Source organism: Formica exsecta, unplaced genomic scaffold, assembly GCF_003651465.1.
Source record: "Formica exsecta isolate Colony F162 unplaced genomic scaffold, ASM365146v1 scaffold4, whole genome shotgun sequence".
NCBI lineage: Eukaryota > Metazoa > Arthropoda > Insecta > Hymenoptera > Formicidae > Formica > Formica exsecta.
This window is the reverse complement of record NW_021851238.1, coordinates 2,092,697-2,111,501: the sequence shown is the minus strand read 5'-3', so window position 1 is coordinate 2,111,501 and position 18,805 is coordinate 2,092,697. Positions and strand designations below refer to the sequence as shown.

General features: G+C 38.6%; 2 protein-coding genes across 4 annotated transcripts in view; one reads left to right on the top strand and one right to left on the bottom strand.

The window, feature by feature from the left end:
- The window catches only part of LOC115239956 (nephrin-like), a 379,693-nt gene that overhangs the window by 234,542 nt on the left and 126,346 nt on the right, over positions 1 to 18,805 (bottom strand). The gene's annotated exons all lie outside the window — the stretch shown is intronic.
- The window catches only part of LOC115239942, a 25,961-nt gene continuing 14,452 nt past the window's right edge, over positions 7,297 to 18,805 (top strand). The window contains exons 1-2 of the mRNA XM_029814818.1: positions 7,297 to 7,583; positions 7,674 to 7,882. Of these exons, the coding sequence (XP_029670678.1) occupies positions 7,675 to 7,882 (208 nt within the window). The 5' untranslated portion in view covers positions 7,297 to 7,583; position 7,674. The remainder of the gene's footprint in view (positions 7,584 to 7,673; positions 7,883 to 18,805) is intronic.

The window sequence follows — 18,805 nt, the reverse complement described above, 5'->3', positions numbered from 1 at the left end:
GCAAACAATTGTCCACTTAACGAACGCGAATGGCCGCGGTTTCGGCTTTATTTCGCCCGGGTAATATGCATTTTGTCATCGTGACGATGGGGCATCGCATCGCTATCACGTAACACGCGTTTTATAAAATCACGGCCCATTCTTCTCGGTTTTACGGCGGGAAATTTTACTAGAGTTTCGTCATCGGCTTGTTCCGGCTGGAGATGATAATCGATCATTCGCGCGATTTCTTCGGAGTTGTTTAATTCGCGCGAAACGCATCTTCACGTAACAAAACGCTGACTCGTGTATCAATTGTCGAGGAGAAAAGACAATGGGTGAAAAACAAGAAAAAAAAATACCGCGTACAAAATAGATTGCGCAAACGACGACGGTGAAACGTCATCGGGAAACACATTCAAAAGACATCTGGCGTTAATGAGAAAGAGAAAATGATGCTCGTATCTCTTAACAAACAAACGCCGGAACAAAGGAATGATATTTTGCCGATTCTCAGAATTAAGATAAACGAACATAGAAGTTTGTGCGCGCACCAATCCCCGGGAAACTCTGAAATTGTTCGCAAAAAACGTAGGTGCTTTTTCGTCTGAACTCTAAGGGATGCCGTCTGCTGGTTTGGACAGCGTCTTAAAGAGAGGCCGTCCAGCTCGATTAAATTCGTGGCTTCCAGAAAGAAGCGATTCGTGCGGACCTGAAAGAAAACTCGAGGATGCAAGATGTTGCGGAAATTACTGTCACGAACACGTCGTGTGGTTGCCTAAGGGAATCAAGTGGGAGCGGTCAGGCCGAACTTGGATCTTGTTCCGCAAAAATCGTAAACGAGACTGTAGACATCTGCTCATGAAACCTGTAGTGAGGCAAATTGAAAATCGTGACAAAGCTATTGAGCTTTGCAAAAGCATCCAGGTTTTTATACATTCCTGTTTTATTCGAAAGATTAACATTTGCGCATTTAGAGCAATTCTTTGACAATGTATTGAATTATTAAAATAAATTAATACAAAAAAGGTTTTATTTCTTATTTTCTCTTTTATAAAAATAAATATGCGCTAAAATCTGACAACGATGTATAAAATACTTCTTCCTTCTTTCGAAAAATCATCCAGCGCATAAAACATATTTCGAAGACAGGGTTGTTCGCCGGATTCAATCTTCAATATGACGTATTAAAAGTGAAAACAAAATGTTTCTGTCTGAAAGATACAGTTAACTGATAATTCTCTTCAATTATAACGTCTCTGATGAGAACTAAATCAACATAAATATCTCGGGGAGAATACGTAGGAATAAGAATTTCCTTCAAGAGATCGTTGAAATTACACACATCCTATAATTTTGCATACGACCTGTTCAAACACCGTGTGAGAACTCGACGCGAGAAACTCCGTTCTACTTAATGCATTACGACGACGTTAATGAAAGCGGGTCTGTTTATTCTTCTGTCGCGACGAGAACGCGCACGCGGATGCGATATTACATTCATCGCCCTCCCCCGTCTCGGTGGTGCACAAGCTGAAATTTATCGGAGGCCTTGGTCGGTCCGGCGACAAACTGTAAAAAAAAAGCCGGAAGTCCCATTGTTCGTCAACGTACCAAGTTTCCCCGCGAAATATGTATGATTTTCACGCGCGCGTTCAAACAATGAGGATCGACCGCAAAAACCGCGCGTGGAATAACCTTCCTCAAGAGTGTCGTCCCACGTATCGTTAAACTTTAATCTCCGTAAAGAGGACTCTAATCGATCTAGCAAGTATCCCCTTCGATTTCGCTGCACTAAATCGGCGACGAGAATCGATACGGTGTGTAATCGCTCAGTGATACGGAACGTATTAAAAGATTTGCGGAACTCTGGCTGTGGAATGCCTTGAACAGCCAGAGCGATTTTTCTCGATTCTATCCGAGATGCATAAATTGCGAGACTAATTTTGCGACAGGCGTATGATTTCCCGATGCGATTTTGCGACTTTGTAGTGGAAGTATAGTGATTGTAAAAGCGCGCACGATTACGTGTAATTGCGGTTTATAGGTAGGTAGATAGTGCCGTTTTTCAAGCAAGTTTTGCTATTAATACACTTTCTTTCCTTTCTTTCCTGCAGAAAGTCTAGGATATTATCAGAATTAACAACATTATGATAATCATGTATTGGAAATTTAATAATTATATATATATAATTTAATAACATATATGATAATCATGTATTGGAAAATCAATAATTATATATATATGTGTGTATATATATATAATAAGATAAGGTATTTGATAACGTATCAATAAGGTTGCTCCTTCAATAATTTATATTAAGCTTTGTACCCTTTGCGTATTTTTAGTTGACCAGAAATAAACTAAATAATACGAGGATTCTAATTTGACATTGCGCCAAGCACTTTTAGTCTTTTAAAATATAAAATTGATAAGTAATTTGTGAATTAAAATAAATATTTAATCTGTACAATATAATTTTTCTAAAAATCGTAAATATTATTTTATATTAAACTATCTTTTTTATAATAATTGTATCACGATTTTAACTATACAACACAAAACTTCATGAAAATAAAAATTTTAATTCCACAGAACAAATCTTTACTTTAACTCATAAATTAATTATTAATTATTAGTTTTATATTTTAAAAAGCCAAAGTGTGTTTTTTACGCAATGTCAAATTTATGAATCTCGAAATGTATTAGATTTATTAACTTTTGACGTAGTTGATCCGTCCAGTTCCTCCTTAAACCAGTTCTCATAATTGCGCAGAGAATTTCCACTTTGTACGTATAAAAACAGACATCAGTAATCAGTGAGACTTGAAACTTTTAATCTTATTCTCGAACTGTCTCATTTTTTTTAACATTCTCTAATATCGCGAACGACGATTATTAACTCTGCAAACCGCGAAATCCCATCGCCACTCGGATATTTACTGATTTATCCCAGAAAAATCCAATATCGCTGTCGATCGCGTAATGCGTGTTTTTCGACGACGAGAGCCAGCATCATAAAATTCCATGATCTCCCATTAGAGGCATCGCGAAAACACCGACGATTCGCCGACACGCCTTTGATCTCGACGAATGCATCAAACGCATATAATCGCGCACGCTCTCATTCGACGAATGACGTAATAATAATCACATGTAATCGAATCGGCAACGCTAATTTCGGTAATGGCCATATCCCGCTGTGCAAACGAACGAAAGAGTTCTCATTTAGCACGCATGATACGCACGTGTAAATTGTAATCAACAGCGGGGGACAACGCGCGCGCGCATGCGTTTTCGTTTATACCTATAATTATATTATTATACTGTGACATTAATGGCGCACGCGACGCGACTTTTCGCGCCGACGTTTTCGCCATATACCGCTGGTAATAATTTGTCCGCAAAGATCAAATTATTTTGACAAATTGATCCGGTGTATTAAGGTAATGGATATCCGTTGGCGATAGCGCGAGATTTTTGCAGGCACAGATTTCATCACAATTCTGATAATGTGTGTATCGAACTCGCTATTGTTGTTTAGGAAATAACGAATTTTGTGACGCAGAAACTGAGCATAGAAATTCTGTTTTTGCCAAAAATCAACATCTTCAAACCAGAGGAACTCGATGAGTATTAATAATTTTCTTATAATGACTAATTAAATATACACATCATATCAAGATTTTGCATATATATACAACATGACATGTTAGATATGTACATAAAATTTATCTGTTTTTCGAATGTATTTTTAGTGCTATTTTATATTTTAACATTGTGGGCGTGTGTATGTGTATGTGACGAGACGTTAATTGCCAATAAAAACTCTTATCTAATAATCAAGTTGATTCAGCATCATTTACAAAGTATTTTGCCTTTGTAAATATTTCTCTATGATACTATACATAGGGATTTCATATAGAGATAATTCGCTGACACACGTAACAAGAATTAATGATGCGCAATAATAATTGCTACATCATGCAATCACAATTGACAATAAAAGCTACCATTGAGATTAGAGATAGATTATAAAGATATACAAATATATAGACAAAACAAAAAAGATAAAAATGGTTAAATATATTATTATATATTCTCAAAGAAATATTCAAATAAAAATTGATATGTTTTATTTATATCAATTTTAGTACGATGATCAGTTTGTGTACTATATATTTAATGCATGTAACTCCCGTCTTATTTGCGTGATTCTACACACAGAAAAATACGTACTATATACAAGTAAATATTACTTGTTTCAAGTATTTCAAAAGTTCATATATCCGCAAATCTATCATAAGTTCATCATAAGCATCAAATTTATTCAAAATATATTCTGAATCCTAATAAATTTAATACTTCAATCAAGAATATTAAATTATATAATTGAAAGAAATACATTAAATTTTTCTGATCTAATAAATTTTCTTACATTAAATTAACCATATCTGACTTTTCTTCGATAAAATTTTATAATATTCTTCAAAAGAAAATATTAACTTATTTTGAGTACATGATAATGAGTATTTCTAAAATTTGTGACAAGTCTATTTTAAGACTATTATTAAGAAAATATTCTTTGTTAAAGATAACTGTTACTTAAAAGAAGTAAAGTAAACTGAATAATCATTTTACTTAGCAATAGAATAATATCTTTCTGTGTGTAGAGACTAATCGCACTCCCTTATCGAAGTGACCTGTGAGAATTGTAACATGTCAATCGGAAACGAAGGGCCGGTTGCTTTAATTGCACACAAATGGTTTTGCGGAATTAAAAGAGCCTTGATTTATATGCACGCGTGTTTAAGGGTCATCATTCACACGTGTAACGCACGTGTTACACGTGCTGCAATTGCGTGTACGAAGAAATGGTCGTTCCGCATTTTGCTGACACCGGGCGCTTCACGCTCGGTGACTTCGTGAGTAAATGAACGCGACGTGTGTATATATGCGTAAATAACGCGACGTTCCTTATTCACACTGTCGCCCAGATCGCATAGAATTATGATTTATACCGCTTGTATGGATACGATATAGCTGTGCGAGCGTAACATCGATTTCGCGTTAGATCGACGTACTAAAAGCGCGCCTTCATCGTCGCTTTTGCATCCGTCATTATCGTATTTGGGCGATTGTGTGCGAGCATATTATATTTTATGACGAGCAAGCCAGCGCGTTTCGCGTATTACCGGCAACGAATATCTCGCGTACAATGCGTTAATAATCCTGATACAAAGATCGAATTGTTCCACTAAATTCACCGCGTCGCATCGAGATAACTAAACGGTTGCGATGAACGATACTACAATCGATATGCACGAGATAAAACGACATGTTTGATTATGAAACAAGAGATGACCTACTTATGAATAAATCAATCAAATCTTTACATCAAATTGCATAAATTTTCACATATCATATTATCCTTCTTATTCTTGTCGTTTACGATATTTGATATATTCTTTATCGCCTGCAAACTTTTACTCGAAGTTTAATAAGTGAGAACTTTAGCGCGTAAAGCTTTTATTTCGGTTTCATTTTCTGCTAGAAACTCGCAATATTGAAAATCTTAAAATCCCGCAAAATATCCTTTCCCATATACCTTTAATATGAAAATAACGTTCATTTCGCAAGCGATAATTATGAATACTTTTGTCAGAATTTAAGAAAACGATTCTTTTTTAAAATTGAAAAACTTGAATCTAAAAGGTAATTTTCTCAATATTTCTCTAGAAAAGAAAAGGAGGGTATATTATATATTTATTATCGTCGTAGCTTTTATTTTATTTTGAAGCCATATCGTCATCGATCGTTGGTCGATGGAAATACCGAAACCCGCTGCAGCTCCGTTTCGGGAAAAAAGATTACGCGGCATGTTCCTTATCTCCATGACGATTAGCGCGAGAACATCATCGACAAGAAGAATTTACGATCGTTCGGATTCATCGGCGTAATCTAGGTGGGCACCTACAAGCGCCGGGGAATAGAAGCCAGCCCAGAGTGGGAGATGAATTATAAAGTGGCGTTCTACGGTGAGAGGTCTTACAGTTATACTTTGCCCGTTTTGCTGCCGCGCTGCACGTGCAAAGTATTTACCGGGGTCACGCGTCGTATCGAAGTGCAACATCGATAAGAAATCCATCACGAGGGAAGCCGTGTCGACTCTTACGTCGAGTGTAATACAATGTTGGTATTATTGCACGAAATCTTTTATTTCGATTCTCCAACTTTTTCGCGCTAATAAACTCGTCAATATAGTACTTCTTGACAACAATATACCGCGACATTGTGATATGCAGAATTCTACGATTCGGTTATCATCGAACTCTCCCGTTTCCGATTGGAAATGAAATACCGTTTATGCGAAAGAAGTTTCAAAGAGTTTAACGATTTTTTTTTTCATTTCGTTTCTGCACGGGTGCGTTCTTTCCAGCTTTTTTTTTTTTTTTTTTTTTTTTTTTGCACAATCTCGCGTTACAGATCGTTGCAATAAATCGCATCGGCCGTATTGCAATATACGTTCAACGCAGTTTGAGCGCGTATATTATAAATGATAGATATAAAACGCGATCTTTCTCTCTCTTTCTCTCTCGTGTCATTCGCGTGATTCACGTGACCCGAGGGATACCGATGTTTCGAAATTAGCGCGCGTTAATTAACGTCGAGCACGATTTTCGAGATATCCCTTTCCGGCGGAAGGGGGGAAGTAATAACGCGATTTTCGGTACGGTGCCACGAAGGAGGAATTATGCAAATTGATTGTGATAATCATTGCACTTTGCTAGCTCGCGCCGACTCTTTGTGGCTCGTACTTTGTTCCTCCGGGCGCTAAATGCGTGCGCGCGCGGGCGCATTAATAATGGTAGACACGGAAAGGTAACCGTGTTAATTATGGATGAATTAATTAATACGCTTGGTTAATTACAATACCCTATTAACTCATCCCGCTAATTAAAGCGAATATTTATTTATTTGTGTTAAATGTGCGCACTTTTCAGCTGCGAATGCCGCCGCGAAAAAAACTTATGATATGTAAACATAAACATCAAAAAATAAATAAATAAATAAATATGAAAGATTTATATTTTTCCGTTATACAAATGCTTGTCCTAATCAAATAAAGATCTCGCAAGTGCCTCGCGCGGGAAAATCGACGCTTTTACGCTAGATAAGTTGGATACGTCCCTGACTTCGATTAACCGGCACTGGAGATACGGACATTAACCAGTGGTAAAAAAAAAACCTAACTAGAGAGACTGCACGAAACGCGAATACCGAAGCGGCGAGGGGGAACGCCATTAAATATAATTTTGCTCGATAGTCGTGGAATTGCGCGTTCTCGTGCTACACGTAGATTCGTGGCTTCGTCGTCCGCGTCAAATTGCGCTTTTAAACTGCTAAAATTTACCAAATATCGCAATCAATTTACGATCGTTAAGCTCTCGTTGACGCCTTTTACGACCGACAGATAAACCGACGATAAACCACGGACAATAGCGTTTAGAGAGCAATACTCGTGACAGAAACGATATTTCGTCACATGCAAGAGTGGCCAACTGGTACAACAATAGCGACAACTATCTTTTAACAAACACATGTGAGAAGACAGATGAGAGAACGCGCGATTTTATAGGCATCCATCGTAAATTAATGAAAATGCGATTATATCGCATTTCGATGTTCACAGAATGTCGTACAATCTGACGATCGGTCCAACCTGCCCGGTGCCCTATCTCGGGCCGAGCCTTGCCCAGGCCTGTCCAGGATCGCAGTACTTGACCTTTATGACGCTCTTGGACGTACTTGTACGGTCTCAAGAAAGTATATCTCAATCATGCGAGCGTATAAAGCCAACGGATCCGCCTGAATACTATTACGACTTCGTCATTGTGGGCGGTGAGTAAACGGACTTAAAGTTTTATTTACCGATCTCTACTTTTATTCCAGAGCAATTAAAATGTAAATTACAAAATGTACTTATGCAAGAATCTGTACTAGAAATATGATATTTTCCAAAGATATTCACATTTTGCTAAATCGAAGCTAAATCGCGATAAAAACGATTCTAGAAAAATTTCCTAATCTAATTAAAAAACTTTTCCTGTTTGGTGCGTTATAATACTTTTTTTTTTCGAAAAGTATAGAAAAGATTATTTAATGATGATAATTTAGCATATGTATATTGAAATTATGCATAGAGTACATGAATCTTTTATAAAACTATCGTGTGGAAATTATTGCTCGTAAAACCGAGGCGAAACTATCATCCGAAGAACGTTCAATTAAGCATAAGAATCTAATGGGTACTTATTGTACCGAGAGGAAGAGTTGCAGAAACTAACGGTCAGTGATTTTCTAATGAATGGGTGAAATTGATCGACGTAATTGGAATGTATCCTTGCGAGCACCTTGCATACCTCGAGTAACCGGTTTGAGTGTCGATTTAAGAACAAGATAATAATCACATTAGCCTTATTATTGGAGTAACGGGTGGGCATGTTATCGCGCGAAAATGTGTGTAAACAACAAATATTGTTTTGGCAATCGTTATTTTATAAGCGTTAAGCTGTCGATTTTGGGAAACAAACAAAGGCAATTCGGCGGAAGTCAGACGGTACGTAAATATTGCTATTACGCGCGCAAGTCGACGAACCGTAAGGTGGAAATAATAAAATATAATGCATAACCTTCGCAATGATAGCCATGACTGTACGCGACCGTGTCGAAATGCCGCTCATAACCCATTTTCTAGATAATGAAAAAAAAAAAATTGTAAAAACGAGAAATGCGAATCGAGGAGAGAAAAAATACCGCATAGGGCGCGTAATTCAATATAATGGAGTATTAATAACTCGGGAACAATACTGAATAAAATAGTTATTTGTACTAGTTGCGACGCTCTCAATGTAGCGAATAGAACTTCGACAACAATATAAACCAATTTACTCACGTACTATCACGAAACAGGTCAATCGACATGCGATATATCTGTACTCATATATAATATCGCTATATACTTAATAAAATATTGTTTTATCAGGAATATACGTAATTTACCAGAAGAATAGAGAAATAACTGATACCGGACGTAAAAAATTAATCACATCGATACATTACAAAGAATGTCTCAAATCGATGTCTGTCGAATGTTCTTTTGATGGCAGATTTTCTACTTAGTTCGGTGACGATTTTTTCTTATCGAGTTACGAATAAAAGAATAAAAAAGAATTGCTTTTCGCGAGCTTTGTAGAGCGAAACTTTGTAGAGTTGAAAGGTTGACGAAACTACATTCTTCAGTCAATTTCAAATAGAGTTTACTTTAATAGAATTTTAATTTGAGACTTAATTACAAAAATATATGATGGAAAAAATTGGAAACTTGCAACAAATTATCTTTTCCCTTGACATTTTCGCTAAGGAAGCTCGACTTTAAATTAGTCGGAGAGTCTACTGTTAAAAAAACATTATGTGATAGATTTAAGACACTCTATATAGTGGAATTATTGTAATTATATTTAATGCGTGTGGTATATTTGACGTAACTCTTCGAGCAAATGTTTCTCTCGATAACATCGATCGTATTAATACTTTACTACTCTTCGTCGCTAATTTTCATTCGACTAATTTTCTATACAATTAGTTCTGAAATTGGGGTGTTTCACTTTATAAAAGAGCAACAATGTATAAACTCGAAGACTCGCGAAGTTGTTTCATGAGAACGTCGAATTAATAGTACGTAACTCGCCCGACATAGCGAAATATTCGACTTTTGACATTTTACATTCAATCGGCGAACCGCCACTGAGTCTCCTCGTAAAAGAAGAGGAGGAAGAAGAGAGAAAAAAAAAAAGGGAGCACATAATTGAATATTTTAGTACGCGCTTGATAAAAAAACCCGGGTCGCGTAAATCCCGGACCCGGAAATTCACCGATCGGAGGGCAGAGACGATACGCGGGAACTCGCGGGATCGGGCGATCGAAACTAATTTTCTTTACCTCCCTTTCGGGTGATTATTCCCGGGTATAGGACACCCGGGATATCCGCGCGGGAAGATGGAATTTTTCAGTGACTCTCGAACGGGGGGAGGGAGGGAAGGAGGGTGGGAAGGGGGGTTATCTGGTCGCGCGACCGAGAGTGCTTCGTTCGCGATATCGATCGCCTTCCTGTGTATTTCAGCTGGCATTGTAAGTAAAAAAAAAATAAATATGTATATATGTATATATATGTTTGGCTGCGGAAAAAAAACGCGGATGTAAAGATATAACGAGCGTACAAAGTCTCTTCATTTCTCGTAGGTATTATTATGATCTCTGTCTCTAATTAGAGATGCGACACTACGGTACATATACGGTATACAGAGTTTCTTTCTCTTCTTTCGACTAAATGCGCGCCGTCTAATAGAGAGACGTGCAGACGCAGAAATAAATGTGTGAGAACTTACCTGTGTGTGGAATGATTAATCGTCACGTCGGGTGCGGCTGGGGGTGTATTACTCGCGCGGAGGTGAGGAGAAAATATTAATAATACCCCGAGTCGCTGAGTAATTAGCGTGATGCTTATTAATTATTCCGTCAATGCCCGGTCGGAAGAAAGAAATTCGCGGAATAATTATAATGGCGTAATGCTCGAAGCAGAAGTCGGCGAGGGCGGCAAAAGGGTTGAGTCGACTGGAAACGAAAGAAAATGGGTTTTGTCATTATCATTAGGGCTTGAGCGGAACGCGATAAAGCGAACAGAGTTGTGATACGAATATATCGTACAACGGCGACGCAACACGTAAGAGTAATTGAAGTAATTGGAAAGACTTGTGTTGCAGCGCGCCTTTCGGAGCTAAAAATATTAAATTATACACGAGGCGATCAAAACGGAGGAGGGGGACGGAATCTCGCGCGTCGAATCAAGATAAAAGTTTATTATTCCGTCGACGCGCGGAGAATGATGAAGGTGCACTTGTAACAATCTGAAAAATAAGCGTCTATTATCGTTCTCGAGATCTCCCGAGAAAGATGAAAAAGACGGATTAGCGAGATCGAGACGAAACACCGATCGTAATAAATTGAATAATAGTCGACGCGCGTGGCTATTTACGCGGGTCCGTAAATATAATTTTGTATGCGCGGGATCTAAATTCTAAAAATACGTCAGAAAAACGAACGTTTTTCGCACACCGTTTATCCAACATTTTGTAAAACGACGGGGAAAAATATTATACGCGTTCTCTGTCCAATAAAAAATGTAATAGGAGTCCCGGGTGAAAAAGTATATATGAATAAATGTATTCGACGTAACATTAACAAATGAAATAATCACTGTGTAGAACGTTTCGCAACATTTTATACTATAAACTACATAACCAGGAATAATGAATTAACGAAAAGAGAGCCGAGAAAAATATTTCCGCGCGTAATCGGTACCGCTGTAGCAACGGTAACGATAAATATAGTATTTTCACGAATTACTCGCGGAAATTTAACGAGCTATTACAACGATAATTAAAAAATAATTGGAAATGGCACATGGATTCATATAAACGCGTGTGCGTCCGGGGGGATCGACAATTCAAGGGGGTGCTTGACATCCTCCACGCTATACGAATTTCACCTCCGTTCGGGCGAAACGGAAAAACACTGTAAACCTCTCGGCAGTGGCGTTTACATGTTTACCACGGCCAAATACAGTTATCGCGAATCGTCGTCATCCGACGGTGGCAATTGTTATTTGTCGTTTACAGGATCCCGACGCTCTCACAGGCGCAAAATGCGATTCGATGCGCATGATCGTTCCTACGAACCGCACACATCCCGTTCAGATGCGATATTAATATAGACCATTATTTATTCGGTCGCGAGGCGCGTGATTATTACGTCATTAATTTAATTACCGGACCCCTCCCTCCCTCCTCCCTCGGAACCCACCCTCTCGACCGTCGTGTCATTATACCGGCGACGCGCTACGTTCCATTATTCCATACGTTCCTGTCCCAGCCGTCGAGAGATATAAATTCTCGAAGGTGACAATATTTGTTGGGAGACCGAGGGAGAGAGAGAGACAGAGAGAAAAAGAGAGAGATAGCGGATGGAGGACGGATCGCTCGCGCGATTGCATAGCGATGCGGAGGACGGCGCATAATGTGATTTAAACGGCTCAACGAATTTTATACGCTCTTTGCATCTCGGAATAATTCGTACCGGACGACGCGATCGTCCATGCGCGAACGCTTGCACACTCGACGTGCATTTTGTTTATACATTTCGACTCGTTATAATACGCGAAGACGGAGCGGGAAGGAGAGAGATGGAGGGGACTAAATGGTAAATTAATCGTTGGATCGAGAGATCGAAAGAAATGGCGAGATTTCGGTAAAAGAGAGGAGCGAAGGAAACGAATTCGTTTTCGCATTTTAATTCGGGGTTCGGAATAAAGTGCACGTGAATTGTTTATCCGTGCACACACGTAGAAGCTCTAACGCGATTCGCCAGTGATATATTCATGATACGCGCGCATAGCGTAACACGTAGCGTAATAAATACGTATAGGCTCCGCGTATATCTGCGAGAGAGATTCCCCGCGTCTGCAAACGTCCTCTCCCCAAGTTCGCAATTTTTCACGGCAATAACAGGCAGCTAGATCGCCCATGTTTCCTCCTCCCGCTTCCCGGATAGAGGCGCGACTTCTACCCTGCATTTTTCGCCGATCAAACACGGCTGCCTGCACGGCCAGAAAATAAAATGGTAGCCGAGCGGAATAAACGCGCATCATTCTGCATCTGCGACGCGTTCAGCGCCGAAACGCGCTAAATATTGTCTCAAAAAAATATATAGATCGCTCCCAGCCATTCGCGGAACCGATGCGAGCGAAAAAGAGAGGCAGCTTTTCTCCCGCTCTTCGCTTCATTTTAATAATTAGATTTTTGATCTTGAATATATAAAATATTCGCGCCGTTTTAATATCCACCGTGCTGGTGTACATCTTCCAGATGCCATGTCCAATAACTCGCGTCCGAATATTCAAGAGGAATTGTAAATAATGTAACCATTGGACGTCATCGGAATGATATTCTCAAAATTATTTGCATTATCCGCGACTTAATTCCAAATATTCGGCTTAATTAGCAGTCCTTTTATATACGTGCCCACAAAATGCGTTTGAAATATTCGACGCAAAAAATTTTGCATCTCAAATTGTCACTCTCTCTAATTTAAGTCTGATTAATATAATTCCACTGAATTGTATCCGTTATATATTCCACGTATACGATCGACGGATACGTTATTGCGGTAGCGTTATAAATATACTATTATCCCGCCGGCGCGGATTCACATTATTTATTCACGCCTTATAAATAATATTTAAGTAGCCCCGATATATATATAACTACGTTCCGCTCGCTAACGCGCGCGTTACATGCCAGGTTTGTGTTTCCTAACTTCCTAGACGAATACAAATTGCAAGCCTGTCTCACATGCGGCTCATTTCTAACGCATATTAACGTCGACGTCGGCGATTGACGCGCAGTGCGAGATAAAATATGCGGAGACATGTAAAGAGATATTTCGGTGGAATGGAATAAATTTAGACTACGTCCACACATCTAAAGTGGAACTGTCGAGGAATGCATTGTAAGCGGAGTATCCGTGAAAAAATTAATAGAAAGTAGTGCAGCGTAGTATATGTGAAACAGCAAGTATATACCTTCTTCGCGCGGCGATAAATCACGGGATCCTTGACCGACAAGCCCGCGTTACGGTTGTAGCGTAACACAGTCTAAAACGATAAGTAAACCGTGTATCCGTTGGCTCCGAAGGCGCGCCAAGAGAAGACCAAGTCTCGTGTAAAAGGTACATATCGAGAGAACGGGAATAATAAGCGGCACGACTCGTGGCAAAAGAAACCGTGACGAAATAATAACGTTGAGACGTTTCTTCCGGACCTTGGGCCTTGTAGCCGAGCACAAAGTACATGGGGGAATGTGCATATTATCTACGGTAAACATATTCTACGATTCCGTATTAGAAATCGATCGCCGACGGGAAAAATCGCGAAGAGAGAGATACGATGAGAGATACGATGCATAGCAGCACGAGAGTAACAGCTCGCGTGCGATCCGCTCCGCTCGTCTCGCGCGTGCAAGTGCGCCGCAAGTACCTTTCAGCAGATGCATATATGCAGCCGCGATGCTTACGTAAGAGCGAATAGTTTTTGCCGGGGCGAAACCGTTTTCACCTGGCGATGGCGTGTCTCCGGGTCCCGTTCGAGCGCGGTCGCGAAAAGGGGGGCGACGAGGGGGAGAGGAGGTGGAAGGAGCCGTGACGCGCTTGCAAAAGGAAGGAACTACCAGCCGATACACGCTGGAATTATCGGGCTCGCGGATTATCGCGGATACCGGATTAAGAAACTCAGGAGAGCTCTCTCGCCAAGTATATCCTTCCTCTCTTTCTCCCCTTTCTCTCTCTCTGTCTCACTCTCCCTAGCCCCCCTCGCTCCTCGCTTTCCGATTGAAGCAACAAGCCGAGAAACGTTTGCATTGCGACACATAAATTAGACGTGCTCTCCCCCTCGTCCCCCGTCATCGCGTTTTTCCATAGCCTCGCAACGTGCACGCTTTTTGCTCTCGCGAATATCCCGCTCGATATCGGAATTATTCGGTGAATGTCCCGTCCCGTTATCGTTCCCGTCATTATGCGCGAAATATAATAACACATTATCGACGATCATTATTGTAAGTAGAGGTATATACATACCATACAAACCTCATTTTTATTTACCAAATCAATAACGTAGTGTTTAATATTGAATGTTAGTTAGTAATAATCTAATAATTGATATAGGAGTACGATATTATGAGAATTGCCTATTATTTGGATCGCCTGGATAATTATGTAATATATATAATTAATATATTATAAAATATAAATATACTAATACAAATATAACACAAATATTATAATGCAATTACAAATATTATAAAAATCGATTATCACATCTGGATTAATTCTGTTCGGGAAGAGTAAATATAACAAAAAAAGAGGAGAAAGAGAGAGATTTAATATATAATTAAAACGAATAATAAATACAATTCTGATTTTTTTCATTAAAATATAATAAATCATTAATCCTTAGTTCTTTCCAAAAAGAAATTAAAAATTACTCATCAAATATAGATCAATGCAAAATTAAAAAAAAGTTATACATTACAGTAAGTTCTAATTTATCTTTTTTTTTTTTTAAGAAAGACAAGTAATATATATCTAATTACAAAATGTAAATTATATTGATGTAAACAGCGATATAAACATACAGTAGCAGCACCCATGCTTTGGCTTGCAATTTTGATAAGCAATTTATTTCCTGGCCTTCACAGATTAATAAAAGTAATCCGAATCCAAGGAAAAGAATTCCACTTCTTTCTCTCTCCCGTATTCCTATCGAGCTCTCTCTCTCTCTCTCTCTCTCTCTCTCTCTCTCTCTCTCTCTCTCTCTCCCTTTCTCTTTATATGTCGTCGCCAGTCGACTCTATTAAAATTTCCAACTAGTGTTTCGGCCAACGTCACACAAAACTAGAATGTTATCTCCCTCAAACGTCATATTTCCACTTATATCTTCAGCGTCTCTCACGAACGTACTCGTTATAAAAAGGCTGTCAACGTGTGCTCAGCCGTGTATTGCCTCGGTGGCGTATATATATATTTCACGCGACAAACGGAGAGGAAATTACTATGCACGCAACCGAAATAGCTAACAATAAGATATCATCTCAACTCGCGAACACGCGTCGAGAGAATATTTTTTTTCAACATTTCAGAGCGCGCCCGCGCGTGTCGGGCGAAAAATCACGCGGAGTAAAAGAGTCGACTGTATCGCGCCTGTGCTCGTGGCCGCTTTACCGATTCTTTCTGCGAGAGAGGTCGCGAGCAAATCGTGAATGCCGAAAGAACGATCGCGATCGGACGTAGTCTATTTTCCGCGCTGCTGCGCCGAAAGCGGTTCGTCGATCTGCGACAACGTAAGAAACGGAAGACAATTCCGGCGTGCAATGAGGGAAATGTTTACCGTTCAAACGAGAAATTTTGCGCGCTCATTAAACAACATATCTTCCCTAAATCAATATTTTCCTCGCTCTTCGCTGGATTGTATATTCGAAGAAAAAAATTGATTTAAACTAAGAAACTCTCTCTCTCTCTCTCTCTCTCTCTCTCGTCTTAGGAGAAAAATTAAGAATTTCGAGATACAGATATTTGCATTCACATAAATTAACGAGTGTCTAAAATTTTTATATTTTTGCCTTCATATAGTTATCTTTAAATATTCATTTAATATACAGTATAATTTATTTAATTAATAATGCGCCTAATTATATATCCTACACGTGAATAATTATATCCTTGAAACAATGGAATATCGAGATAAATCCTATTCATGCTTGCTTACTCAAAGTGCATACATAGAAGTACGTCCGGAACCGAAAGCAATTTCGCTATTAATTGCTGAATTCAAATTAGTTCTCATAAAGGAGCTAATTATAGACATCGTTAAGCTGATTTAGCGCAGATGAAATTCTTCCTGGTTTGTTCCGACTTGGCATCAATAAATGAGAATTCTTTAGAGACGCGGGAGAGAGAGCTCTCGCTTCTTCCGTAACGTCAAGTTCGACCAAACGACTAATTACCGAGAGACGAATCTGGTGCGTGAATCGCTACCGGATTTTTCTTCCTTCCGTGAAATTTTTTTTCTATTTTCATCTCTATTTATGGACGACTACAGAAGAAAGGGAGCGTAACCCGTTTTTTCTACAAAGTGTCGTGCCTCTTCAACACGTTGCGTTTAGCGACTGAAATGTCGCGAGCGGATTCTGTCGAGCGGAAAAAGGAAAAGTGGCGAGATCGGGAGAATGTTCCATCGCGCAAGAAAACTGTGTGCAGTCGATAAATTCATAGGTTCTATCCTTGAAATAATTTAAACACCCGCAGTTTCTCGAACGGCATGCTATCACAAGGGGCTGTGGTTGAATAAATATTTATCCGTCTTGCATTATAAATATATAAAATTCATGGATATAAGAAGAAGAACAGTCTTGAACTCACTCGTGGAAATAATCTTGCTGAATATGTATCAACCATCTTTTGTTCGTATATGTTATCGTCCGTTTAATAATTCACGAGAAATCTAGCGCGTAAATAGAAATGTTAGAATCAAAAGAAAAGAGAGAAAGTAATAGAAGCTAGTTATAATGTAATGTAAAAAAATAATTAACATCTCGAATTGAAGCTTTCGTCATTTTCACGAGGAACGAGAATATAAAATTAAAAAGACCGGAAAATAAATTTTTACATAAATCATTATACGCATACGCACTTTATATGTACGCGTGTATTATGCGTGTGTTATATAAAACTCGCGATATAGCGAGCGTGATACATCATATGGACAAGTTATGAGAGCGCATTTGCCTTCCAGGGAAACATTACTTTTTCCTGTTCGATAACGCCTGTTATCAGGTATACCATTACGCGCAACCGGAAAGGTTTTCATTACATCAATTTCGGAGTCATGCAAATAGTGTAACCAATGCGCACAAATCCCGGATGTTTATGCTCGAAATGCAGATTGACTTCCGCGAACGCAAACGTTCTGACCTCCATTTATGAAATTATTCTAGCTTTTTTCCGTCGTAAAAAAATAAGCCACCGTCTAAATAACAGAGAAACAAAAATTTCCCGTTCAAGAAATTCTCTATCTCTCCTTTCAGACAATTATTAGTTTTATCAATAAAAGAATGGCTTTCCACGACGCTGATTAAAGTCCGAGTTTTGCGAGCAATGTTTTTCGCTAAGGAATTAAGTTGTAAGATAGTTGTGTATATATTTCGCATATATTTCATACAAAGGAGATTAGTCTCGGAAAAGAAACCACGTCGTATTTAGTCGTCAGCACGCAAACCCGATTTACATGAGGCGTAATTATGCGCGATCGACAAAATAGAGAGAGAGAGAGAGAGTAAACCGTATTACGCAAGTTGGCAGTTGCCGTAACGCGATTTGATACACACGCAGAAATGCTAATTGAATTTCTCGATTAGAATATCCCTGCCTGTAATCCGTAATATCTGCGGGAAAGTAAAATTCGATTAACGCGATTTTGATGTAAACGGACCTTCCCGAGATGTATGTATTTATGCGAGTCGCATGCGATGTATGTATCAGTATCGGTATCGTCGAGTTATAATCTCTATTGTTCAATTAATCAAACATTTGAAAAAATAAAATAAAAATACATGCGAACCATCCACGCGTCACTCTCTATATACATATTGTCGATATATACGAAATGGTTTATTATTTCAAAGTTGTTAATAAATTTTTATGTGATATAACGTCATACATCGTAAGCTCTTGTGTTATATTGTACCTATACAGATATACAGGGTGAGTCATTTTAATCAACGCACGCAAATATCTCGTAAAGTAAGCAAAATGGAAAAAAATGTTTTATACAAAAGTTGTAGGGTTCAGAGAAGGACACATGATGAAAATATGGACTGACCTTGAGTAACCTTTTCAAGGCCAAGTCAATGTGATCAATATTTTCTTAAATGGAACCCCCCATTTTTTATTGCATATTCTTATAGATTATGTCGAGAGCTTTCCAAAACACTATAATAAAGTATTTTTTTCATTAAGTACTTTTTGAGTTATTTTATATTTTATTCTGACATATTTTGATATAAAAAATAAAATATCTCGTAAAATATTTAGTTGTCAATAATCTTACCGTAATACTTTTATGTTCAGAATAATGAGACAAATCAATTAGTGTAAAGA